The sequence below is a fragment of the Brachyistius frenatus genome, unplaced genomic scaffold, assembly GCF_029030835.1.
Source record: "Brachyistius frenatus isolate BFR_SWC_R1_liver_20210118 unplaced genomic scaffold, ASM2903083v1 Contig_306, whole genome shotgun sequence".
Lineage (NCBI taxonomy): Eukaryota > Metazoa > Chordata > Actinopteri > Embiotocidae > Brachyistius > Brachyistius frenatus.
Window position 1 is genome coordinate 67,205 of NW_027210905.1, and position 25,408 is coordinate 92,612.

The following is a 25,408-nucleotide window of genomic DNA, read 5'->3' on the forward strand; positions in this document are numbered from 1 at the left end:
TTGATAAGGCTGCAGCGGCTCCGAGCCGAAGGTTGTTACGTCGCAGCTAAATGTGTCAGAGCCTCGACATCCGAACGCAAGATCATTCTGTTAAATATTGAGCAATCGGGGAAAAACACACACACGAACACACACACACACACACACACACACACACACACACACACACACACACACACACACACACACACACACACACACACACACACACACACACACACACACACACACACACAGTGCTCCTGAATGTTCCAGAGCTTTCAGCAGCTGTGGGTCGTGTGAGAGATAACGAAGGATGAGCAGGAATCTCCCCGCCGCTCTCTGAGACTGTGGAGGAGTTTCTGTTGATGTCGGGAGGAGGAGGGAGGAGGAGGGAGGAGGAAGGAGGAGGGGAAAGGGGTCGGGGGGGATCCGGTCTCACCTGTGTTGGTTTTTATTTTTGCTCCGTATGACCGAGTTCGGGGAGCGAAAGAGATTTTATTATTTTTTTAATTTTTTTTTTTACCTGCATCAACACAGCAGCGTCATGTTCCCGGCAGATGTGAGGAACCCCTGCAGTAGCACATGCCTTTCCCCGGCGTTGCCTAGCAACCTCTAAGGCTCCCTGACACGAAGCGCTACCCCTCAACCACCTCCCTTGTTTACTGCCTCAGACACACATGTTATTAAAAGCTCATGCGAGTTCCCTGATGCATTTATTTATTTTTTCCCCCTCATTATATATTTCCCATCTTCAAAGTTTCCCTTTAATATTCCCCTTAAAGGTTTTAAAGTGTCTTCAAGTGGCTGATAACCATTATTGTTTTTTCGAGTCCGTTTTCCTTTTTTTTTTTTTTTTAGCTTTGGTTTAGTCTTATCAGAACTTAGTGGAGCATTCAGCTGCTAAAAGAATTTAAACATTTCCCCTGTAGGAGTCATCGGAGAGCTCTGGAAAAAATAAAAAACAAAAGAGCGACTGTTCGGACTTCATCAGGTGGACGCAAACTGTTCTGCACACAGAAGTCGACTTAAAACGGCGATGATGCGTCGGCTGAAAGCGAATCTGTCAGGTCTAGTTCCAGAAGTCCGAGATTTGGCTGCTGCTTAGTGCAATGCATGCTGGGAGTCGTAGTTCTACGTCTCTCCTCCGAGGTTTTAATGATGTTTTTCGGAGAAAAAACCCCCTTTTTTTTGGAACTATTGAAAGTTGAACTATGAGAGTGCTGTGTGTGTAGCAGCAGCAGCTCCGACGTGATTCATGACTGTTTACCGGCTCGCCACCAACGAGCCGAACGTCCGCACTCGCCGCTGTTTTAGTTTTTGAAGATATTCAGAAATGTTGTTTAGTGAATCTCTAAAGTTTCCCATGATGCATCAGTTTTGTTGCGTTTTTGCAGGTTTGCTCTTCGGTTGTTGGATTTCAGGCTGTCGTGTGTTTGTCGGGTTTGTTTTGGTGTTTTTTTTTTTTTTTTTTTTTCAGACTTTGGTTTCGGATCCCAGAAAAGTCTCCGCCGGTCTTCTGAGGAGTTTTGTTGACGAAATCGAAGCAGTTTGCAGCATCGAAGTTTAACATACTAAATCTTTTTTCTTGTGGATGCTGGAGTGTGAATGTGAGGCGGGGAGTGTCTGCTCATCTGACCTCTGACCTCAGTCATCAAATCAATGGAAAACGCTCGTTTATTTATTTCAGCAGGTCCCGTTTCATTCTGTTTATTGTCGCTCGTGGAATTTTATTTTCATTTTTTTGCTTTTTAGTCGGTGAAATTCAGGGAATTGGACATTTTGACTTTGGGAGCGAAAAGCCGGTTTAGTCCGCTTCTTCTATCACCGAAGGGAGAAAATAAAAGCTGCTGTTAAATTCTGACCCCAAACTTTTTGGTTAACAGACCTACTTCCTGTTCCGACTTTTTGAACCTGCTGAATTTACAGTTTCCTCCACAAAGACGGATCATTAGCAACGTTTCAGGTGGTGCTGTCTCATTAAACCGTCTCGTCTTGGACGGTTTATGTTCCTTAATCCCGCACTAAGAGATTAACTTTTCTTAAATAACTTCAGTGTTTGAATAAACACACAAAACTCTCTTTTTTTTGTTTCTTTTTTTCTCCCCCATTAAAGACTAGACGGTTACGGAGAAGCTTTTCTCTTCTCAAACCACAGATTGGACGACCAGATTTGGGTTTTTTTTGGAGCTCCTGCTGCATAAATTTGCACATTAAAGAGTAAAAAAAAAACAAAAAAAACTTCAGTTAATCCACCGCAGCTCCTCTCGTGTTTTTTAAAGTTATGACGTTCATATTAAAATCCACTTGTTCCGGCATTTAAAATCCTAATTACTGACCTCGTTACGCAAGCGCTCGCGTTTCCTGCTTTGTAAATGTGTAGTGTGTGCGTGTGTGTGTGTGTGTGTGTGTGTGTGTGTGTGTGTGTGTGTGTGTGTGCGTGTGTGTGTGTGATAAGTGCGGCCTGCAGGTGGAGCTGCAGACGCACCCAGCAGCAGTTCAACACGGGGTCAATTTAAGTTTCGAGCAACAATAAAAACCCACTTTTATTTGTTCCTGACAGCTTCGTACATTAAAAACAAAACAACAACAACAATATCGATCCATGTTTTTATTTTGAAGCTGAATACGGATGGTGATGAGGCGTTCGGGGACCGTCGGTGTTGTTTGCCGCTCCGGTTAAAGGCTCCTCCCACAAAAAAAAAAACAACAACAAAAAAACCGGCGGCTTTCCTTCCTGGATTTTAAATCCGACCGCACGGGGCCCCGTTGTCATGCCAACGCTCACATGTTGGGGTCATTCTGGGGCCCATTTTTATGTCGTATAAACGATTCGTCCGTTCCCAGTACGGCCGGATGGTTGCGAGTCCTTTATAACGAACTGTCTGTCACATCGGGACAGCCGACCGAGTTTGTGGGCTCAGAGCTTTTCGATCCTGCCTGAAATGATTTTTCATTATTGGATATTTTTTAAGGCCGATATTGATCGTCGGTTGTCTGAAAAGTCCGATAAAAGCTGCCTTTTTGTTTGTGAGCAGGCGATGTGTTTTTCTGATGGACTGAAGATGCCGTTTTTTTGGGGGGGCTTCAGCTTTAGCTTTTTTTTTCCCGTTAAACTCAAGAGTGTTGGTTTGAAAATCAGCGACTACAGCGGAGGAGGAAAACTTTCTGGATTGTTTATCTTGTTTTTTCGGTATTAAAAATTCAACATACATTAGATTTAAGTGTAGATGATAGTTTTTCTAATTTGGAAATACCTAAAGATTTTGTGCAGCTGCTATGTTTTTTTGTTTGTTTTTTTTACACCAAATGATGTCGTGTTGGCTCAAATACTCCAGTAAAATTTTCGCTGCTCTTAAACCACTTGTAGTACATGCGTGAGGTCGTCTTTTTAAACGTTAACTCAGAATTTTTTATCAGGCGTTGAGTTATACGAGGTTTAATGACCGCTTCACGTCGGGACAAACTTTTGGATTTGCATCTCCTGCTGTGGAGCTCTGGATGAGTATCGATCCATCGGGGGCTCGTCCACTCGAAAGTTCGCCCCTCTTTTATTTTGAATATAAATATTATTTTTTATTTTATTTTTATTTTTACTTTGGAGGAATTTCCACTTGTTTTCTTCGGACTTTTTTTTTCTTTTTGGTTTTGTAAACAACAGCGATCAGTGTCCAGCTCTGAGGAGAAAAAAAACAACCAAACCAGACAGAAGCCATCAGAGAGAGCAGATCAGCAGCAGCTTGTGGTTTGGGTTGTGAAACGGCCTGCGAGGACTGTCAGGTTGTTGTTGTTTTTTTTTAAATTTATTTATTTTTTTATCTCCAGCAGAGGCTTAACAAACCAAAGCTGCTGCTTCCTCCCGGCCCGCCCGCCCTCAACCGGGAGGGCTGACATCCACGTCACTGTGTACGAATCCGTGGTGGGGGTGTGGGGGCAACATCGATTATTCATGCAGCGAGTGGATGGAGCTCCCCTCCCTCCCTCCCCCGTGCTGACATGTGCCTCGCTCACTGGAGCCGATTAATTGGCAGGAGAATGAGAGAAGACGAGCGAGCGAGAGAGAGAGGGGAGGGGAAGAGGGGAGGGGGGAGTGAACGGGCCCCCCCCAAAAAAAGAAAAGAGTGTCGGGGGGGGGGAGTGTTATTGTTGCACTTTGGTGGCGGAGGGTTTGCAGGAGGGAGTGACAGGACGGGAGGTTGTTTTTTTTTGGGACGGTTCGCCCCGTCGCGCCCCAGCAAGAGACCCCCCAAAACGGGCCCCCTCCTCCCCCGCTTACCGCCCCGTCTGGATCTCGGGGGAGCTAAAAAGAAAAAAAAGGTGAAGATCTCCGTCATCTATTATTCAACCGCCTCCTCCTCCTCCTCCTCCTCCTCTCTCTCCGGGTTCGGGAAAAATCTCCTCCTGCGCAGGAAAGATGACCACGCATTACCCGCGGCAGGAGTTCACCTCCAAGGCCGTGAACGGCGGCGGCGGCGGCAGCGAGAAGAAGCCGCCACAGCCGCCGCCACCGCCGCCGCTCAACCTGCAGGAGTCCATCGCCCACCTGCACCCGCTCCAGAGGCAGCACGCCATCGAGCTCCACCAGCAGCAGCAGCAGCAGCAGCAGCAGCAGCAGCAGCAGACCACCACCACCACCACCACCAACCGCCCGCGGGTGCAGGCGTCTCTGTCCAGCTTCACCGCCTGCACCGTGCCGGCGTCCTGCCGAGCCCGCAGCCGCTTCCTCAACCTGCGGGACAGCGTGAAGAAGAGCCCGACGAAGAGCACGGCCAAAGTGGTCGGCGCCGGCCGCGGCCGGGCGGAGATACCCTGGGTACCCTTTGCTTTCAACAAGGTACTTCGGCAGGCGACGTACCGCAACGTATGGGGCGGGGGAGCGGGGGGGGGGGGGGCACTTCACTGGACTGGAAGTGAGAAAGTTGTTCATCGGGTAACTTTACCCGATGAAGGAGGTCTGCAGAGGTGAATGTTTGTTTTTAACCTGTTAGTGAGACTTCCTGGTTTGGAACAACTTAAAAAGTGGAAGGAAAAAAAAGGCAGTTTTTGTTCTGAGTACTGAAACTTACCTGCATGAGGATTGTCAGCGTGTTACAGTGTCTTGTCTTTGTGACCTCTGACCCCCGAACTCATGTCGCACTTCAGCTGGTGAGAGTATGTCTGCTAAATAACTTGTGCGTGTGTGTGACCTGATGTCAGAGAGTCAGATTGAGTTACTACAGCCTGTCAGTTTATGGAGAATCAATACAGTCTGTGTTCATGTGCGACGGTTGTCATGACATCCGCTGTGTCCCTGCAGCGAAGGAAAAAAAAAAAAAAGCCGAAGCCTTCATCTTTCTGCTCTGACATTCAAACTCGTCTTCGTCACTTTTTTTTTATGAATGAAAACGGGGGTTTGTGTTTGTGTTGTTGTTGTTTTTTTTTTCCTGCTTCAGCCAGTTGATAGTGTGTACGATTGTTCGTTATTCTTTTGATTGTGTGATTTATAGATTATAAACATCGATTCATATGGAGACCAACCGGTTAAATCTGTCACGGCAAAAAGAAAAAAACTTACCGCTGGTGTTAGAATCTTGTTTTTATTTCAGTACCAATGAGCAGAGTTTAGTCCCACACATGGAAAAAGGAAACGTGCCTTTATTGAATTATTGTTACCGTGACGATGACACCACGCACGATGTTTGCCATTTAGAAACGGTGTCACCGAGGTCGTCCTTTTCAGAAAGAAAAATGTAAAAAAAAAAAAAAAAAAAAGTGTGTGAATGCAAATTCAACTGAGACCATGATCTGATTTTAAACGCTTAAAACATCCAGTATTAGTCGAGGTAATAACGTTATTAATCTTTGTGGTGAATAAACGTGTCACTCGGCTGTATAACGTCAATAGTTGTCGGTTCGTCGTGGCCCCGAGCGACTTTTTTTTTTGCTCGATAAATAAGTTTTATTAGTCGACTGTCATAACTGCCGTCAATGAATCCTGCTGCCCGATCGATCAATCGATCGATCGACTACCCTGCCCTTGTGTCTTGGACCGACTCGGTGATTTGCTCGTGTTTCCACGGCGATCTTCTTCTTCTGTCCTTCCAGCTCATTATCTCAAAGATCCTCTCCGCTCCTCCAGCAGCGCTCACTTTCCCAACCCGTCGGCCTTTGATGAATTCAAAACTCTCTCCTCTGTTTGTGCGCGTGTCGCTCGCGTTTTGTTAAACCGGGGTTTGTATCTTTTGGGAGCAATTAAGCTCCATTGTCAGCGGCTTTCCGAGCGGGCGCTCCAGAAGTAGGGCTTGGTGGATCAATGCGGTCGATGCGCGGGGGCTAATTTTAGTGGCCGTTGGTTTTCCATGGGCTCCGGGTTCTGCTGCTGCAGCACAACAATTAAGCCTCTTGGAAACACAGCAGCGACTTCCTGCCAGCGGCTTCACGAGGTCCCGCTCTTGCATAATAGAGGTCACAGCGTCGAAGGCCGTCACGCGCTCCTTTGGGTTTTTTTGTTTGTTTGTTTTAATGTGTTGAGCGGGGCTTTAAAAAGGTGTCAAAGATGTTTTTGGTTTTTTTTGTCCACAGAAGAGTTTGTTACATCGTGTAAAGATTAAAAAAAAATGTGTGTATGTATACGAGAGAAAAGAAATGGTTTTACCAAAGCGATGGTTCGTTAAACGGAAAAAAAAAAGGTGTTGAACAGACAAAAAGTCGGTCTAAAAAAAACCCCTGAAAACTTAACAGAAGATTCATACAGTGGAAGATTTTTTTATTTACTTTCCTTTCTCGTCCCTCCAGGAAAAATCTTGAGATCTCAATCATTTACGGCAAATTCAACCAATCCTGTGAAATATTGCGGAAACCTTTAAAAAAAAAAAAAAAAAAAAAAAAAATTCCTGTGATTTCTCCACAATAAAAGTTTCTCAGTAGAAAAGTCTGCTGACTTTCAAAATAAAAGCTGCTTCTCAAGAGACTCCCTGCTTCATCCCGAACGTCATAAATACGACATAAAGCTGTCAGTGAACGCGACGCGGTAAATGTAACGTACCGCCATATTATAGATGTAAAAACAAATATCAGGAGGCATGTGGCTGTTTAAAATCGGGGCCAGTCCTGAGTGTTATTTGACCTTTGACCCCACCGTGCTGATGTCACTGCTGGCAGCCAGGGTTAATACTCTCTGCTCTCCCAGATTGAAATATTCCCCGCTTTTCAGTGATGGCACAGAAAGAAGAAAAAAAAAAAAGGGGACATCCACCCCTGCTGAGACTGTACCGAGGGACTGGGGATTTAACACACACACACACACACACACACACACACACACACACACACACACACACACACACACACACACACACACACACACACACACTCATTCAGACGCGCTCAAAGGTCAGATAGTATGGCTTTAATCCTCAGAGCAGCAGATGGGTGAGTTTTCCACGTCAGGGACCGTCTGAGAGCCCGAAGCGTCAGGTAATCTGTCAATCACACGGCGTCCTCCCGCGATTGGCCGACCTCTCTGACACACCCTTCCCCCCCCACACCCCCCCGTGGCCCTGCCCTGTCAAACTCCGCCCAGAGCTGGCACCTGAGCGTGGTCGGGGGGGGGGGGGCACCTTAAATCAACATCACACATGCAACTCATCCTCACCCTCCTCCTCCTCCTCTTCCTCCATCATCCTCATCATCACCCTGCTGCCGTTCATCTGTGCTGCACTGTGTTTGTCTAACCTTTGACCCCTCACCATGCTATTGTTCAGCAGGCCGAAGCCGCCCCGCCTTCCTCTCCCATAATCCCCGTGATCCCAATCTCGCCAATCCCAGCCGAGACCACCGTCATCCCTCCGACGTCACAGGTCCTTTTTTGTTGTTGTTGTTGTTGTTGTTTCTTTGTATTTTTTTGTTGTTATTTTTGCTCCACTTGTCCTCCTCTCCGCTCCATCCATCCGCAGCTTCCATCTCCGCTCGTCTCTCCTTCTCCGCCGCCGCCCGCCCGTCGCTCGCCGAGCTCGGCTCCGCGTCTGCCGTCCAGCTGCGGCTCTGATGAAGTGAGCAGATTAGTAGATGGAAACAGTGGGAGAAATGCCACGCTCCCCCCGTTTGACTTTTAAGAGCCCATCTGGCTCCTCCCGGGGCGGAAAGTGAGCGAGCGAGCGAGGCGGCGGTTTGAGTTTAGAAACCAGAGAGGGAGGAAGGACGAGGTGAAGGAGCAGAGAAAGAAAAAAAAAACAACCTTCCTTCCTGCGAGGATTTTGATCTGATTGATTTATTTGATTTTTTATTTTTTATTTTAGCTTCATGTTTCAGCGCTGCATCTTCTGCAGCGTGAAATGCCGTCATGTACGTGCCGCTCTGTCCTCACTAATCTCTGCTCAAATCCACCGGCTTCCCGTTTTTTTTTCTTCTCCATCCTCAGTCGGTGTGTAGCATCATGAGGAGAGTAAGTCAGCGCTGCCTCTTTATTTGCGGGTTTGTGGGAGCTCTGCGGGGGAGGGGAGGAGGGGGGGAGGGGAGGTCAGCGCAGGTTTTTTTGTGGTTGTTTTTGTTTTTTTGCGGTTGTATGTTGACGGTTGGATTTTATGTTTTTTTTGGAGGATGCTTGTCGACGCGTTTTGATTTCCTTCCCTTGACGCTCTGATGTGTCTTCTTCTCTCGCTCTCTCCTTCAGGCCAATCCTCCCCCCGTGGTGGTCAACGCCGACAGCCTGGACACGCCTCCATACGTGAGTTTCAACACGCTTTAAACACGACGCCGATTATCACCTGCGGACGGAAATTCGCACCGTGTTTCACATCGAGCCGTAAATGCTTTGAATATAAGAGGACGTTTTTATTTTCCGTAGATTTCGGTAAAAAAAATAAAAGAAAATTGGGTCATTTTTTTTTTATTTTTTATTTGAGGACGTCAGATCTGATGTTTGAATGAAGGAGCATTGCAGAGTCTTCTACGGAGGGTGTTGCATTATGGGTTGTTTTCTTTTGGCTCCGTCTTATGTTCAATGTATTTTAAGGATGCATTATTGAGAGATTATACAACAAAGTAGTTCCGACCCAGCGATCCGATTGGTCAGCTGAACACGGCAGGTATCTTGGTTACAGCGAGACTGAGCTAGCTGAGCAGTTTAGTGTTTCTACGTGCTGTGTATGTTCAGCGTGAGAAACCGTCTCTAAAAAGCAAAAAAAAAAAAAAAAGGACTAGAAATCCTCTCTGTCGCTAGGGTGGTTGCTAAGGGTCGGACAACTTCCTGGTATGGTAAACATTGCGTACGTTACGTTCGCGTCAACTGAGGGCGACTGATTGTTTTCCAGTTGTTAGTCACACCCCGTGGGTTGTCATGGAAACGGAGATCGCGCTAACAAACAACAAAAAAAAGCGTTATTTTGTGAGCGAATGGCCCCCGCAATATGAAATACATTTTTGATTTGATGGCAACTTGTTGTATAATCACAATATTATATTAATATTGCTTAGATATTGCAGTCTGATTGGTTTATTTCATGAATGGATTTAGATACAACCTTAAATGTATTATTGCATATTCACTTGTGTGTTTGTGTTAAAAAAAAAAAAAAAAAAGCTCAAACTTTTCTCTTTTTTAAAGAAAATTTTCATTGTGTGGAATCTAACCTGAAAACTAAAGGAAAAACTCGCAGATTTCAACTCACGCTAAAAAAAAAATAAATCCTCTGCGATATTTTATATCTGCGGCTACAACCTCCGCATATGTCTGGACGTGCATGTTACCAAAACTGCTTTCTTTATTGCGTTTGTGGATTATGATACGAAATTGTCGTATTTGTCGAATGGCCTATGCTTTGCCAATATTGAAACCTTCACCGCCCTCTGCTGGATTTTTTTTTTTAGGACGTATTGCGATTAGTAACCTCAACGTCCTATCGAGCGCAATGTTAACGAAAGGGAACGATAACTTCATCTTCATCGAGCCACGCTTCAGCCTTCCAGCGAGTTTCATTAAATTTGAGCCCTGAAGTTTTCCTTTTAACTAAAAACATTAGCGAGTGTAAAAAATAAATAATCGGCAGCAGTGACCGCGAAGGATTTGTTCCACGGGAACCGGCTGTTTTATCTGACACAGTTTTAAACAGCCGCCCGGCCTCCGAGTGACTCCTCGACTGCTCCAGATGTTGGCCGCCGCCGCTGAGATCCCCTCGTCGTCTCTTGCCAGCTTTAATTTTCGCCGACACTGAGACGTTGAGAAAAAACCTTATTTGTAAAAAAAAAAAAAGAAGAAGCTTCTTACTCTCTGGCTGACTTCGCTCTCACCACGTTTCAACTCGGAAGAGTTCAGGGAAGCTCGCCGACAGCTTCGTGAAAACCTCCACACGTGAGCGTCTATAAAACCGTTTAAAAAAAAAAAAAAAAAAAAAAATTATTCAAGATAACCAGGGAAAATGAGGAAGTTTATTTAATGGTAGATAATGACTGAAAAAAATTCACTGCAGTTTTTCCAGCTGATTTCCAACATATTTCTTTCATCCCTGTAAAAACACGCCAGCAGCCTTCACACCACAGATTAAATATTAAAAATGGACAAAGCCTTTCGGGTCTGGAAAGTGAAGGCAGAAGTTTCTTAAAAATAAAACTCTTGACTCTTATAGATTCCGATTAATAAAAAAAAATAAAAAAAAATCTAAAATACATGTAAATGAAAACAACCCCCCCCCCTCCAAGAAAACAACACAAAACGATGCTGACGGGTCGAATCTGTTTCTGTGCGCAGGTGAACGGGACGGAGGCGGACTACGAGTACGAGGAGATCACGCTGGAGCGGGTAAGACGACGACGACGACGACGACGAGCGGCCTTCCTCCTTTATTTATTTATTTTTTTATTCCCCTTTGCAATCACGGTCACGTCGTCAGCAGATGGACTCTCGCACGTCTTTACGAGCCGCGGTCCATAACTCATAAGAGACAGCTGGCAGCTCAACGCTCTTGACTTTGACACTTTTATAAACTTCACAACTTTAAAAAAAAACAACCTCTTGCTGCATTTGAAATCTTTTTTAAAAAAAAACCGATGACACGCTGAAAGAACTCTGTTCGACAATACAAAAACCTTTGTGTTTGTGATCTCAAAAAAAAAATAAACTTTCTTTTTTTTTAACGCAGCTGCGTTTTAATCCTTAACTCTGCCTGTGGTTATAATCTTTTTACATTGTTAGTGTCTCTCCAACTTTTTTCTTTTTTTTCTCTCGTCCTAATTCAGCTGTGCTTTCTCAAGTGCAAATTATTATCAGTGCAGCGTAAATAAAATAAATTAAAAAATAAAAAAAAAACCGCATTTCTGCCAGCTGAGTCCCACAAGATCCGCAGCCCGTCTGTTATTCTGTCTGCAGGTTCAACGGGCCTCCGGCTTCTCGTGTGTGTGCGTCGTGTTTTTTAACCGTCATAGTAGAGGAATTATATCAGTGTGTGTTACTGGGAACAGATTTTTTTTTTTTCCCCCGTCGGTGTTTACTTGAAACTAAAGTTTCGAACCGTCCTGCAGGTGTTAAAATCTGCTGACGGTCTGGATTCTTCGTACAGTCAGCAAATCTCAGCCGAGCGTCGCTGAACGTGTCTCCGATGCTCCTTCAGCAACACCAACACCCGTCCTGTTGCTGCTAACGTGGATTCATCGTTTGCTGAAACTAGTTTTGTTGATAATTTAAAATAAATTGATGCGCTGTTGGTCATATACTCATCTGTAAACTGTATATAAAAGTGGACGCAGATTCCAGGTCTGACAAAATTCGGCCAATGCAGAAATGCCGCAAACTGCAATACCACTCAGATCCACTAGATGTCGGCTCCGGCTCCGTGGACTCCTATTCAACTTCTCTCGTGGCGTACAAAGTCTATCTTTTTTTTCTTCCACAAATCGTTACGGTTCCATTCACAGAAGTCCCTCCTTCTTATTAGTTTTCTGGCGGTCCATCTGAAAATAATCTCGTCAGTAATTAGATATCAGGTCTTAAAAAAAAACAACTAGCATTTTTGGAGGTGTGTCTGTTTGATTGACAGCTCGTCACTTCTGCCTCCAAAAAACCCCCAAAAGTACGAACTCAACGGCAGTTCACAGACCAACGAGCGCCGTTGCCGCTTGTAAATGGTCTGTACTTGTATAGCGCTTTATCACCTTTCGGTCTCAAAGTGCTTTAACATAGTTTTCCCATTCACACACTAATGAGACAGATCACCATGCAAGGTGCTGCCATCAGGAGCACATTCACACACCGATGGTGAACCATCGGTAGCAACTTTGGGTTCAGTGTCTTACTCAAGGACACTTAGGTATGTGGACAGGAGGAGCTGGGGATCGAACCACCAACCGTCCGATTAGTGTTCAACCCACTCTACCGACTGAGCCACAGCCTCCCAACTTGTACTCGCCGCTGTTTTGACTTCCTGTATTTAACAAAACAAACAGTTTAAAATCACCAACTCACCTCAAATATTTCACATTCAAATATTTGACATTTCAGCCCTGGCTTTTATTTTTTGGGAGGCTTTTAATGTGAAACATTTGCAGTAAGTGTAGAGTTGTATCGTCAGCATCTTAACCTGGACCTTGCTGCAAGGAAACAGACTTAATACAGAATTTTTCCCGTGTGATTTATTGGTGTTCGTGCTGACTGTCTTAATCAGCCGTTGCTTTTTATTAATCTGTGTTTTTGTTCGTCGTCGTGGCGTCCAGGGAAACTCGGGGCTGGGCTTCAGCATCGCAGGCGGCACGGACAACCCGCACATCGGTGAAGACCCCAGCATCTTCATCACCAAAGTCATACCCGGAGGAGCGGCCGCCCAGGACGGGCGGCTCAGGTGAGACACGCAGATCTTGTCTCAGCAAGTACAAAAAAACCCCAAAAAAAAAAAAACGGGAAGATGTTTGTCTTTATGTTGAATTGTAATTTAAGTCTTGAGTGTCATCTGGAGATCTGCTGGTTAAAACCATTAATTCAGTTCCCTCAGAAGAAGTCTCCTTCTATCCGTCCATCACCTCAAAGTCATGAGAATAGACTTAAATACATGCTACTACCCCCTTCCCCCCCCCTCCACCACCACCACCACCACCACCACACACGCACACCGCTGTAATTTATCCAGCGTTATATAATCATATAATCTCTGCTCGAGCCTCAGGTCCACGGTGAAATCACAAATGCTCACTTACCACCTGGTCAAAAAACACGCGTTTTGCTGATGCTGATGATGATCAAGCGACGTCACTCGGAAAACTCACTCGTAACAGTCACACAAAGAAAAAAGATGGAGCCTTCAGGCTGTGTCCTCTGTTTGAATGTTCAAAGTCAGTGCGGGGAACTTTTTTTTTTTTTTACAATCAATGACTCGTGTCGCTGTTTGTTTGTTTTTTTTCTTGTCAGGGAAGTTTAATATTTGATCAGATTAGAAGACAAAGCAGGTTAAAGTGGAAAAAGGTGCTGTTATTTCTGAAACTGGGGGGAGGGGAGGGGGGGGTCTAACCAGAGAAAATGCTTTGTGTTAGTGTCTGTCGCTCAAAAGGGCAAAACGAAGCAGAGCTGAACTGAACGGGGAGATCTCAGTAGAGATAGAAGGAAAATCTCTCTTAATAGAAGCATACTTTCCTTTTAATTATGACAGAAAGCCCTTTAAAGATATGTGAAGTCGCCCTTTACGTAACCGTGGTTACGATGCGAAGTGAGCAGTGCGAGCTGGTGTCTCGTATGCCCGGGACCCCACGCGGTGCCCCGCCGTCCTTTCACCGCTTCATTCATAATGCAGCGGTGAAAGTCTGTCGCACCTGATCCAGATAATGACGATGATGATGATGATGGGATGAAGAGTATCGCCTCAGTTTCATGTTGCCCATGAAATAAACCCCAGTTTGTTGGACTCTGTGAGGTTCATGTGTCTGCGCGAGAGCCGAGATCTCTTACAGACCCCCCCCTCCCTCTCCCTCCTGTGTTTCAGGGTCAACGACGTCATCCTGAGAGTCAACGAGGCGGATGTTCGGGACGTGACCCACAGCCGAGCCGTGGAGGCGCTGAAGGAGGCGGGCTCTCTGGTCCGGCTCTACGTCCGCAGGAGGAAACCCGTCTCTGAGAAAGTGATGGAGATCAAATTGGTGAAAGGACCCAAAGGTACCCTGAAGGGTTTACACTCTGTTTTTTTTTTGTTTTTTTTACCTGAATATTTGTTCATGACGTGTAGAGAAACTAAAAGCACTTTCTCATCCTGAGCCAAAACCTTTTGGAACAAGCCGCCATTTTGAGATAAAAAATAGGCCACCTAAGAGAATCGTGTACATCTGAGGAGGAAGGGTTCAAGGGTTGATTGGTTTGATTGAGTATTACAGTAAAGTGGGTGTGTCTCGTAGTAAAGTGGGTGTGTCTCGTAGTAAAGTTGGTGTGTCTTGTCGTGAAGTGGGTCAGTCTTATAGTAAAGTGGGTGTGTCTGGTAATGAAGTGGGTGTCTGGTAGTAAAGTGGGTGTGTGTTATAGTGAAGTGGGTCTGTCTCAGTAAGCTGAGTGTGTCTTGTAGTGAAGTGGGTCAGTCTTATAGTAAAGTGGGTGTGTGTTATAGTGAAGTGGGTGTGTCTGGTAATGAAGTGGGTGTCTGGTAGTAAAGTGGGTGTGTGTTATAGTGAAGTGGGTCTGTCTCAGTAAGCTGAGTGTGTCTTGTAGTAAAGTGGGTGTTGTTTTGTAGAGTGGGTGTCTTGTAGTAAAGTGGGTGAATCTTTTACAGTGCAGTGTTGCTGACTGCCCCAGCGGTGCCGCTCCAGACGAAGTGTACAGATGTTGTTGTTGTGTGTGTGTTTGGCTCCATGTTGTGTTGCTTTGCTGGATCGTCTCCTGCTTGTTTAGGAGCTTTAGTGAAATCCCTCCGGGCCTCATGATTATTCAGACAAGGCTCAAGAAGAAAAAAAAAAGCCTCAGTTACCACGGAAACATCCCGAAATATGCTTTTGTGCGTTTATGTGCCCTGATTTGTGTTGAATCGGCAGCAGCGTGTTTCGGTGGCATCCTGCGTTTGTCCCCGTGAAGTGCTCGTTGTGTCAGCTGTGGATGTATTACAGGAATTACGGATACCACAGTCTGTTTTCTAGCTTCTAGCATTTTTGGTTGTGTGTTGTTGTTTTTTTGCAGCACCAGAATGCATCCGTGTTTGTCACAAAAATAAACCCTCCAGTTTTAGTGATGGCTCTTTGTAACGTTCGATCCTCCTCCTCCTCCTCATCCTGCGGCCCTCGTCTCCCGGTGCGTCGTCAGGTCTCGGCTTCAGTATAGCGGGCGGAGTCGGGAACCAGCACATCCCGGGCGACAACAGCATCTACGTCACCAAGATCATCGAAGGCGGAGCTGCACATAAAGACGGGAGGCTGCAGATCGGAGACAAACTGCTGGCTGTAAGGACCCTTCGTACAAAAAAAATACACAAATAAAAAAATAAAAAAATCACTAGGTTTATTGTTTTAATGCCAAGTTCACCTGAACTTGTACGACAACCAAAAATACATGAATAAAACATGACATTACAAAACCGTAGCTTTGCCGTCTGCGGATTCTGGATTTTGAATAAAATTCCTAAAGCGGGAGTCAAGTTTTAACGTCATCCAACAAGAAACATGAAATTTAAGTTTATAAACACGCAAAGAGCAATAAAATAGGACGTAAGCAGCACATATAAATATAAATATACAACAACATAAGGTTTTTTTTTTTTTTTTTACCAAACATCAATAACATCAATAACCTGTTTGTGAAAATAGGATCTAATACATCATTTAAAAGGAAAACAAGTTCCCTTCAATAATCTGTTACAGACTGATGTAGAAAAACATAAAAACATTTCGGCAAGTGTTTTCTTTAGTTATAGACCGGATGGCAAAACCCTCTTTATAATCTTAGAGTTTATCAGACAGTGCATAATATCCACCAGGGAAAAACCGGAGGTCAGAATTGATCTCCACCAATAAACAATAGAAGTCAACCGTGAGAAGCCGCGGCGAAGTATAACGCTCATAATCTCTCCCGTTAAATTCCCACAACAGGTTGTTTTTTTTACATCACTTGCCGTCCCTGGATGTTTATATTTAGTCTGTAAATGAAAAGCAGAATCGAATGAAAAGTTTCCCATAAAACCGGCTGATGATGGTGACGTAGGATGTGTGTTTCTTTTTCCTTTTTTTTTTTTTTTTTTAGGTGAACAGCGCTTGCCTGGAGGAGGTGAGCCACGAACACGCCGTCACTGCCTTGAAAAACACTCCTGACGTGGTCTACTTGAAAGTGGCTAAACCCAACAGTGTCTTCATGAACGACAGCTTCGCCCCGCCCGACCTCACCAACTGTGAGTGACACTTTTCATTTCTACCCCGAACACTTTATTTTTTTTCTTTCTTCTTCTTCTTCCGCACGTGAAACATCAGCAGGCAGCACGTCGACGTCCGTCTGAGTGAAGACGAGGAGCGCTGGTCAAAAGAACAAAAGAACAAACAGAGTGTGGATCAGACAGCAGAATTGATTTTTTTAACCTTTTAATTATTTCAGTCTGCTTTAAGCCATATTTCGCTTGCAAATGCTTCGCTTTATTATACACGGTGATTAAAAATATCTCGTCCAGAAATAGTTCACAAACTTTTGATTGTTTGAGGAAAAAGTGACGATGACTCGTCAAAATATTATTTTTACACGAAGCTCAAAAAACTCCTATTTCTCTATTAAGAATAAGATCCCAAAGCGTGCAGATTTCATCTGAGACTCCAGTCGAGGCTCAGCTGCTTTAAAAATGGACCAAAACACAAGTTTACGTGCATCCCGTTGGATTTCTTTTAATACTTGTGTTATAAAATAATAATGAATAATTAAAAATAAAATAACACGAGTTGCTGGATGATGCTGAACTGCTTCTGTTAAGTTGGTTCCCGGTTCCTTTTTTTTTTTTTCCATCATCAGGCTAACGTTGGTCCGAACGTCGTCTTCGAGCGTCTTTTCCTGAACGAGGACGTGAAGCCTCTGGTGGATTTAATTTTTCTGCCCGGCGTCTTCTAACGTGACGCAAAGCAGATTAGCAGATTTCGGTTCAGATCGCGGCCCCGGTTGACTTTGTGCTTTTGACCCCCCCCCCGCCCGAGTTAAGCGTTGAATTCAGCCGGGACTGCATTCGTTCTCAAAGTCAAGTCGAAGGCCGAACTCCTCCTCTCGGAGCGCGACCTCCGGATCCGTTCCCAACGACTCCCTCCGAGCGACGCGGAGACGCTGAAGGACAAACCGATTCCCGGACACGGCGAGCGCCGGGAGGGAAGAAAAAAAAAAAAAAAACGACTTCCGGCTGAACCCGTCCGACCGGGAGAGGGAGGCGCGGGGGGGGGGGGGGGGGGGTGATCCATCAGTGAGTTGATCAATCGCTGCTGCTGCAACTTGAACTTGTAAAAATTCTGCCCGCTGCGGAAAACGTGACATTTCCTCGCCTGCTGTACTTTCCTGAAAGTCCTTTTTTCTTTTAGAAACACACGTGATTGACCGATAAAATCAATGCGTTTCACCACATTAATGCAAAAACAACTCCCGTCGCCGTGAAACAGCTCTGGTGTCTGACGCATTTCTCCCTCTGCTCCGATACAGCGGAGGCTAATGGCTTTTCGTTTTTTTGCTGCGGACAGCGTGTTGAGATTACTCAGGATTATTCATACAGCGCCGGTGGAAAGTAGTGAAAACTGTTGTGATGTTGTAAAAAAAAAAAAAAAAAACTAAACAATACGAGGGGTTGATTAAAGGTTTCGGAGAACTTCCTGTCGCAGACGAACGAAGGCGCGACGAAGTAAATATTCAAAGTCTCTTGATCAAGTTCATAAGTGAACATTTGCGATTTCACTGTAGACCTGAAACTCCAGCTTAAAAAAAAAAACAACAAAAAACTGGATTTGTTGACTTTTTACACAAAATCTGATGAATCTGATGAAAACACGCTCGTGCTGGAATTTTAAAACCGACTGCGCTTTTCAGATTTTGAATATCGAGACCGGACGAGTTGAAGGCATGAGTGAGTTTCTGCAGCTCAGACAGGAATCGTTTGATTTCGTAACCTCCTTCGGAGCATCGTGTGAAGTTAACGGCGGCGACGTCTAAAACAAACGGAGAGCAGCTGCGGAGAGACCGAAGCAGAGGAGACGTGTTTTAAAGCCTTTCTGCCGAGTGTTGAACAAGCAGAGCAGAAACCGTCGATTTAAGAGCTTTAGCGGTAAAATCAGTCGACGTTGATGTTTGACTTTCTCAACACCCGAGCAAAACATTTTTTTTTTAACAAAATGCTCAACAATACGTTCTTTTACGCTGACTGTGCTGGATTCAGTTTGAGAAACCGTCTCTAGAAAGCAAATAAGACGGACTAGCTCTCGTCTCCGTTGCTAGGGTCGTTGCTAAGGCTCGGCCCACTTCTAGTAGTATTAAAACAGTGCATACGCGACGTGAGAGTCGAGCGACGGTGCTGATTGTTTTCCAGTTGTTAGTCATACCCCCCCGTGTGTTGCTGTGGAAACGGAGATCGCACTAACAAAAAAACAAAGTTTTTATATTCTGAGAGCGAACGGGCCCCCGCGATATGACAACATACCGATTACGTATTTTATTTAGTTGGTAACTTTGTTGTATAATCTTAATATTACACAAGAGGGTTTATTGCTTCATTGGAAACACGTGTGAAAATACTAACTGGAGAAAAAAAATAACATGCATGACATATCACACACACACACACACACACACACACACACACACACACACACACACACACACACACACACACACACTGTAAATACACACAGACGAGCTCATTTGATGTGGAAGAGTTGGCTTGTCGTCACCGTGTCACATGCCTCTTCTCCAAAGACCCCCCCCACCCCTCTTCGCCCCCTCCTTCCTGCTTTAACCTCTGTGTTATTGCCCCCTCCTCCTCCTCTTCATCCTCCTCCTCCTCCTCCTCCTCGGCTGATGTTGAGATGCGTGAAGGACGAGCAGCAAATCCAATCAGCGAGCTGCATCACGAGCTAATCCACACAGCAGCACACTAACACAAGTGGGGTGGGAGGGGGGGCAATATGTATAATGATGTCCCGCCACGGTGGACGCCCACAGATCCAAACCAGAGGTAACGAATGGGAAATAATTCTGTTAAAGGTCCCCTCCTCCCCCTCCACACACACACACACACACACACACACACACACACACACACACACACACACACACACACACACACACACACACACACCTTCCGTCGCGTGTGTGTCGACGTCATATCTTATATTTAAAAATATCATATTGATAAATATCATGTAAAACTGCTGATTATTTTCATTTGGAATTAAAACTGTTGATGGTTTGTTGTTGTTGTTTTTTTTTTTTTTTTTTTTGTCAAATAACTGATTTCTGGCCTTCATCAACTATCAGAATTACACCGTTAGTTTAAACTTATAAGTTTAAAAAGAGCAGATTTGTTTTTCTTCGGCATTCAACGCAACAACCAGCTCGAGATCGGAGCCGGGTTGCGTTTCCTCGCTCGGCGGTTTACTCTTACGACCCCCCCGTCGACGGCCGTCGTCCAATCAGGAGGTAACGGGAGCCCGAGCAGGTTGTAGGATCAGATGGAGAAAAACCCTCAAAACACTCACAGCTGCTGCTGAAAGTGGAGCTCGCTGACTTGATGGTGCATTTTTATATTATTTTGATTTTAGATTTTTTTTTTTTTTTTTTTTTGCTTCATGTTTTGACAAACAGACTGGATTTTTATTTTTATTTTATTTTATTGTATTGTATTTTATTGTATTTTATTGTATTGTATTTTATTTTATTGTATTGTACTTTATTTTATTTTATTGTATTGTATTGTATTGTATTTTATTTTGTTTTATTTTATTTTGATTTTGGTTTTGATTTGATTTGATTTGTGTCTCTTCCAGCGTACTCCCAGCACATGGAGAACCATATCAGCCCCCCCACCTTCCTGGGTCAGTCCCTCCCTCCGCCGGCATCCTCGGGGCGCTACTCCCCGACCCCGAAGAGCATGCTGGGAGACGACGACGTCACCCGGTGAGAGACGGACACCTTATTGTCGTTGACTTTTCAACGTGTTGTATTTTAAGCCGATTTTGTTTTATTTAATTTTTTTTAACGTACATATGTCATCAAAACAAAAGCTTTGGAGGGGAACATTTATATATCTGAACATCTGGGACCGATAAATACATATTCTTGATGGTTATGGTGAGAAAAGAAACTAAATATTACAGTTTGAACTTTACTGGCAATGAAGTTAGTGTTTAAAAAAAAACAACTAATTAATTTTTACAGAAACAGAAATAAAGCAAAATATATTGAAGGCGAAATAAGAAAAATAAGACAAAGTCGTGTACTGAATCATTTATGTGAACATTGGTTCCTACAGGAGCAGCTGTTTACTGCGTCACATGATTTATTGAACAGTTGTTGTCAAACCCGTCCACACTTTCTCACTTCTCCTGGAGCTTCTGACCGTCCCGCACTGTCCTCATCAGCAGAGGGTGTTTGTTATTTCTGGTTTATTTTTTTCTTAAATTAATGAGTCAAATCATAATGAATCTGGAGAATAACAGCTGATGTGTGTGTGTGTGTGTGTGTGTGTGTGTGTGTCAGTTAAATGTTGGTTTGTGGATGAACTACAGCTGCGCCGCCCTCTACTGGTTCAAACCCGTAATCGCGCTCGTTGTCGCTCCTCAGTCTGATGTTTGCAGGGTTTTACTTCAACTTTCAGCTCGTTCTGCACTCAGCAGGAAACATTTCGCTCCTCCATCGACTGCGTCGTCATTCTCAAACAAACGAAGAGGCCTCGGAGCCGTCGTCATCATCAAACGACTGATGTGGACTTTTCTGATTGGAGGATTTCAGTCGTTGTGTTTTCAGGTTCAGAGGAAGATGATACGGTTTTTCCTTTATTCTCCTCACGTGAGGTCACATGATGTCCCGATGAGTGACAGCTCTGTGGGAGGTCACATGATGTCCCGATGATTGACAGCTCTGTGGGAGGTCACTTGAGGTCCGGATGATGGACAGCTGTCGTGTGATGTCACGTGATCTCAGGATGATTGACAGCTCAGTTTGAGGTCATATGATGTAGAGACGATTGACAGCTGTGTGTGACGTCACGTTGATTGACAGATCTGTGTGATGTGACGCGATCCCAGGATGATTGACAGCTGCCGTGTGAGGTCACGTGATGTTGCGATGAACGACACCTCTGTGTCACGTCGCGTGTCATCGGGACGATTGACAGCTCTGCGTGAGATTACCTGACTTCAGGGTGATCGACAGCTGCTGTGTGACGTCACGTGACGTCAGGATGATTGACAGCTGTGTGGTCCAACAGGGAGCCCAGGAAGGTGGTGCTGCACAGAGGAGCGACGGGGCTCGGCTTCAACATCGTGGGCGGGGAGGACGGAGAGGGCATCTTCATCTCCTTCATCCTCGCCGGAGGACCAGCTGACCTCTGTGGAGAGCTGAGGAAAGGAGACAGACTCGTGTCTGTACACACACACACACACACACACACACACACACACACACACACACACACACACACACACACACACACACACACACACACACACACACACACCTGTGTTTCCTCCAACAATCAGATTTAGAGAGTTGTTGAGGTTAAAACACGTTGATCCGTTTCTACATTTACACTAACTTCAACTCAACGAATCAGGAGTCTGACTGGATGTGTTGCTCCAGATTTGACCTTTGACCCCAAAATCTTAACTAATACGTGCTCCTCCGAGGTCTTTGGCGAGTTTTGTCTTGAAAGCTTTTTTGGGTGTTTATTTATTATCTACTTGGACACAAACATGGTAATAATAATAATAATGGTGAAAATAATGTCAGATTGTTTATTAGGGAGAAAAAGTTTAAAGGCAAACTGTTGTAGTTTTTTTGGTTTATTTATAGATTTGGACTCAAGACATTTCATATCAATATAACCTGTAAGGCGGTGCCGAGGGACCGCTGCCGCTCCGTCTGACGCCGTTTGTTTCCGTTTCCAGGTGAACGGGGTCGACCTCCGTAACGCCACCCACGAACAGGCGGCCGCCGCCCTGAAGAACGCCGGGCAGACGGTGACCATCATCGCCCACTACAGGCCGGAGGGTGAGACGCAGCGACGCAAACCTGACGCACTTCTCTGGTTTAGAAAATATTTTTAATCAAGAATCACAATGAGAATGAGTTTTGGAAATTCTCTTTTTCTCCAGAGGAAGTCAAAGTTGATTATTTCCACACACAAAATTGACAAATAATAAATTTACAAATAATTTGGGATGTTTTTTCAGCGTTAAAGCTTCCGGGAAATTGATTTTTGTTCTGAATTTGAAATCAGCTGCTCTTCAGCTCAGAAATCCGCATTTCAAGTTGAAAATCGGAAACTATATCAATTCCATTATCGAGTGAGGATTTGTTTAGTTTATGAAATGTCAACAATTTGTCAAAACAAACTTAAAATCAAAACTTAAGCTCAATTATGCTGAAAAAAATGATCAGAATCAAAATATTCGGCTGCGTCTCCGTATTTTTGTTTGAGAATTGACTGAAAACAGTTAATTGATTATCAAATTAACTGCAGATCATTTGGTCAAACTGACCTTGAAGGAGACTTCCACAAAAAATTAACCATCAAGGGTGTTGTTGTTTTTTTTTAAATTAAAAAGACATTTTTATGTCATCTAAACATGTTTAAACTCAGTTCCTGGGTGTTTCATCTGCAACCGGAAGGATCCTGAAATCTTATTTGGACTCGCTGGATGACCTCTGACCCCCCCCTCACCCTAAACCCTCCTCTCGTTGAATCAGAGTACAGCCGGTTCGAGGCGAAGATCCACGACCTGAGGGAGCAGATGATGAACAGCAGCATCAGTTCGGGATCCGGATCTCTGCGGACGAGTCAGAAGAGATCGCTCTACGTCAGGTGAGACGACGGCTCGCCCGGGGCAACGGCTACCACGTGTTTGGGGAATCAGCGCCACCGACCGTGTGTGTGTGTGTGTGTGTGTGTGTGTGTGTGTGTGTGTGTGTTTTGCAGAGCTCTGTTCGACTACGACAAGACCAGAGACTCCGGTCTGCCCAGTCAGGGCCTCAACTTCAAGTTCGGAGACATCCTCCACGTGGTGAACGCCTCCGACGACGAGTGGTGGCAGGCCAGGCAGCTGACGGCGCAGGGGGAGGTGGAGGAGGTGGGGGTCATCCCCAGCAAGAGACGGTCAGTCGCGCGCACACACACACACACACGCACACACGTGCGTTCGGATTGGGATTTCGAATATTCGAAAATCGTGACCTGTCCTTAATTCGGTCCGCCGGTCAAGTTCGAATCACACGCGTGTCCGTGGACGGTGGCGATGAAATAAATCTGCCGACCTTTGACCTTCTGTCCCGCAGGGTGGAGAAGAAGGAGCGAGCGAGGTTAAAGACGGTGAAGTTCAACGCCAAGTCTCGAGACAGAGGGGTGAGTCCTCCTCCGCTGCCGCAGCGAGAAGTTCAGTTCAGAAATGAGTTTATTTATAGTCGTAGAATAAATGTCAAACGCCCCCCTCTGGAGTCAGGAAATCCTCCGAACATGTTTTATTCACAGTTTACACGACTTTATTTATCACGCAGAGACACTTTTTTTTTTAAACTAAAACTGAAAAAATGAAGTTTGGATAAATTCACTGTATACGTGTCTTATTTTAAACTTGCCTGCATCATTTTGTTTTGCTCCTGGAAGCTTTTTATTTAATTAAACTGATGAAATGAGAAGTCGAGGGAAATTTTAAACCGAAAGAATGAACTCCAGAGGGTCGAGGATTATTATATTACTATTATTTGTATTATTATTATTAGTATAGTATTTCTCTGAGCTACATTTAATCAAAGACTCTCTGTAGAAACTCGGTTCAGTCTGTTTTATTTGCACGATTTTTCCTCTCTGAAGTCTCAAGTTTCTATCTGCGTTGTTTCTAAACGTGTCGGACTGGACGAGGGCGACGAAGTGTGTTTTTGAGCCGCAGCCACCTGATCTCCACCTACTAATGAGTGTTTCACTAATGTCTAAAGCCGCTGACCAGTTTTTAACCGCATGTTTGTCGTCGACCTTTTTCGAGACGTTTTTTTCTTCTTCTTCACCAAACCGCCGCAGCGTCTCCCTCCCCCTCCACACCCCTCTCCCACCCCTCCCCCCAGCACCTTTTAAACCGTGTGCCGCTTTAACACGCGTCGCAGAAAACGTTCGCCCGTCCCTCTAACACGGCAGACTGACGGAGGGGAGGGCGGAGGGGGAGGGGGGGGGGACCCCTACCTCCATGCATGGCTCCTCCCCCCCGGTTAGCTCCCCTCTTCTTCATACAGAGTGAAACGCTTGCCATTGATGTCTGACTGTCTGCTGCTCACACAAACCTTCCTCCTCCTCCTCCTCTTCCTCATCACTCACCCCTCCCACCCTGCTCTCTCTCTCTCTCTCTCTCTCTCTCTCGAAGTGCAGCATGTGATCTGATGATGTCACCAGTCCCGCCTCCCACTGATCACGACCTCAGATAAGCAGTTGTGTCATCTGGAGAAAAAAAATCACATCGTTGACGTGTAGAAGAGTCTGACCCGTTTAAAGCTGCTTTAAAATATATATATATATATATATATATATATTTTTAGGGTGTTTTAGCTCCCAAGTTTAGTTTTTTTTTAGCTTCAAACAAGCTCCAATAAACAAAGTCAGAGTTTAAGAGATTAAGATCCAGATTTATTTTTTTTTACCTGGCGGAGACCAAACATGGAGCTAAAAGAAAAAAAAAACAGACAGAGGTTCAAATTTTGTTTGTAGAGCATTAAACATAAAAGGCATCAATACCAAATATATAATAATGATAATTAAAATAATAATAAACTTTATTTGTGTAGCACCTTTCATACAAGAAATGCAGCTCAAAGTGCTTTACAGCAACATGGTGTTTCACATAAAACCAGATATAAAGGAACGTTTAAAAATATAGAAAATAAATTAGATCCATGTGAAACAAATAAAATTAAACACAAAGATATAACAAAATAAGCAATATGCATTTTAAAGTGATTTGAAACAGCTGCATTTTGAAATCAGTTCAATCAATAGTTGTCAAGTCGACAAAAAGAGAAACACGACTGATAGATTTGGGAATAAGCAGCTTTTTGTCACAATGTTGGGCCATTTAAACTTTTATTAACTGATAATAAGTCAGATATTAATGTTTTCAGCTTGTCACGCTGCCCCCTAGTGGTGAAATCAATCGATGCAGGTTTAACGTGACTCCTTCATACCAGTGAATCAGTTCAGGCGACATTCATCTCCTAAACATTTCCTGATTGCTTCGATTTATATCAGCGCAAGAGGAACTTTTCCAGAATTAAAATGCAGCTCTCAAGAATTAT

General features: G+C 44.6%; 1 protein-coding gene across 26 annotated transcripts in view; it reads left to right on the forward strand.

Moving 5' to 3' along the window:
• The window catches only part of LOC138635402 (disks large homolog 1-like), a 94,046-nt gene that overhangs the window by 57,969 nt on the left and 10,669 nt on the right, over positions 1 to 25,408 (forward strand). For 9 of the 26 annotated variants that reach the window (XM_069722836.1, XM_069722837.1, XM_069722840.1 and 6 more), the window contains 14 exons: positions 7,722 to 7,817; positions 7,914 to 8,009; positions 8,630 to 8,683; positions 10,703 to 10,753; positions 12,661 to 12,785; positions 13,917 to 14,086; positions 15,215 to 15,351; positions 16,148 to 16,292; positions 19,900 to 20,029; positions 21,342 to 21,498; positions 22,021 to 22,123; positions 22,823 to 22,937; positions 23,052 to 23,228; positions 23,408 to 23,474. In XM_069722836.1, coding sequence (XP_069578937.1) covers positions 7,722 to 7,817; positions 7,914 to 8,009; positions 8,630 to 8,683; positions 10,703 to 10,753; positions 12,661 to 12,785; positions 13,917 to 14,086; positions 15,215 to 15,351; positions 16,148 to 16,292; positions 19,900 to 20,029; positions 21,342 to 21,498; positions 22,021 to 22,123; positions 22,823 to 22,937; positions 23,052 to 23,228; positions 23,408 to 23,474 — 1,623 coding nt within the window. Of the gene's footprint in view, positions 1 to 3,584; positions 4,814 to 7,721; positions 7,818 to 7,913; positions 8,010 to 8,629; positions 8,684 to 10,702; positions 10,754 to 12,660; positions 12,786 to 13,916; positions 14,087 to 15,214; positions 15,352 to 16,147; positions 16,293 to 19,899; positions 20,030 to 21,341; positions 21,499 to 22,020; positions 22,124 to 22,822; positions 22,938 to 23,051; positions 23,229 to 23,407; positions 23,475 to 25,408 lie in introns of those variants that run through there. The other 17 variants (XM_069722843.1, XM_069722844.1, XM_069722848.1 and 14 more) reach the window with 4 other exon arrangements.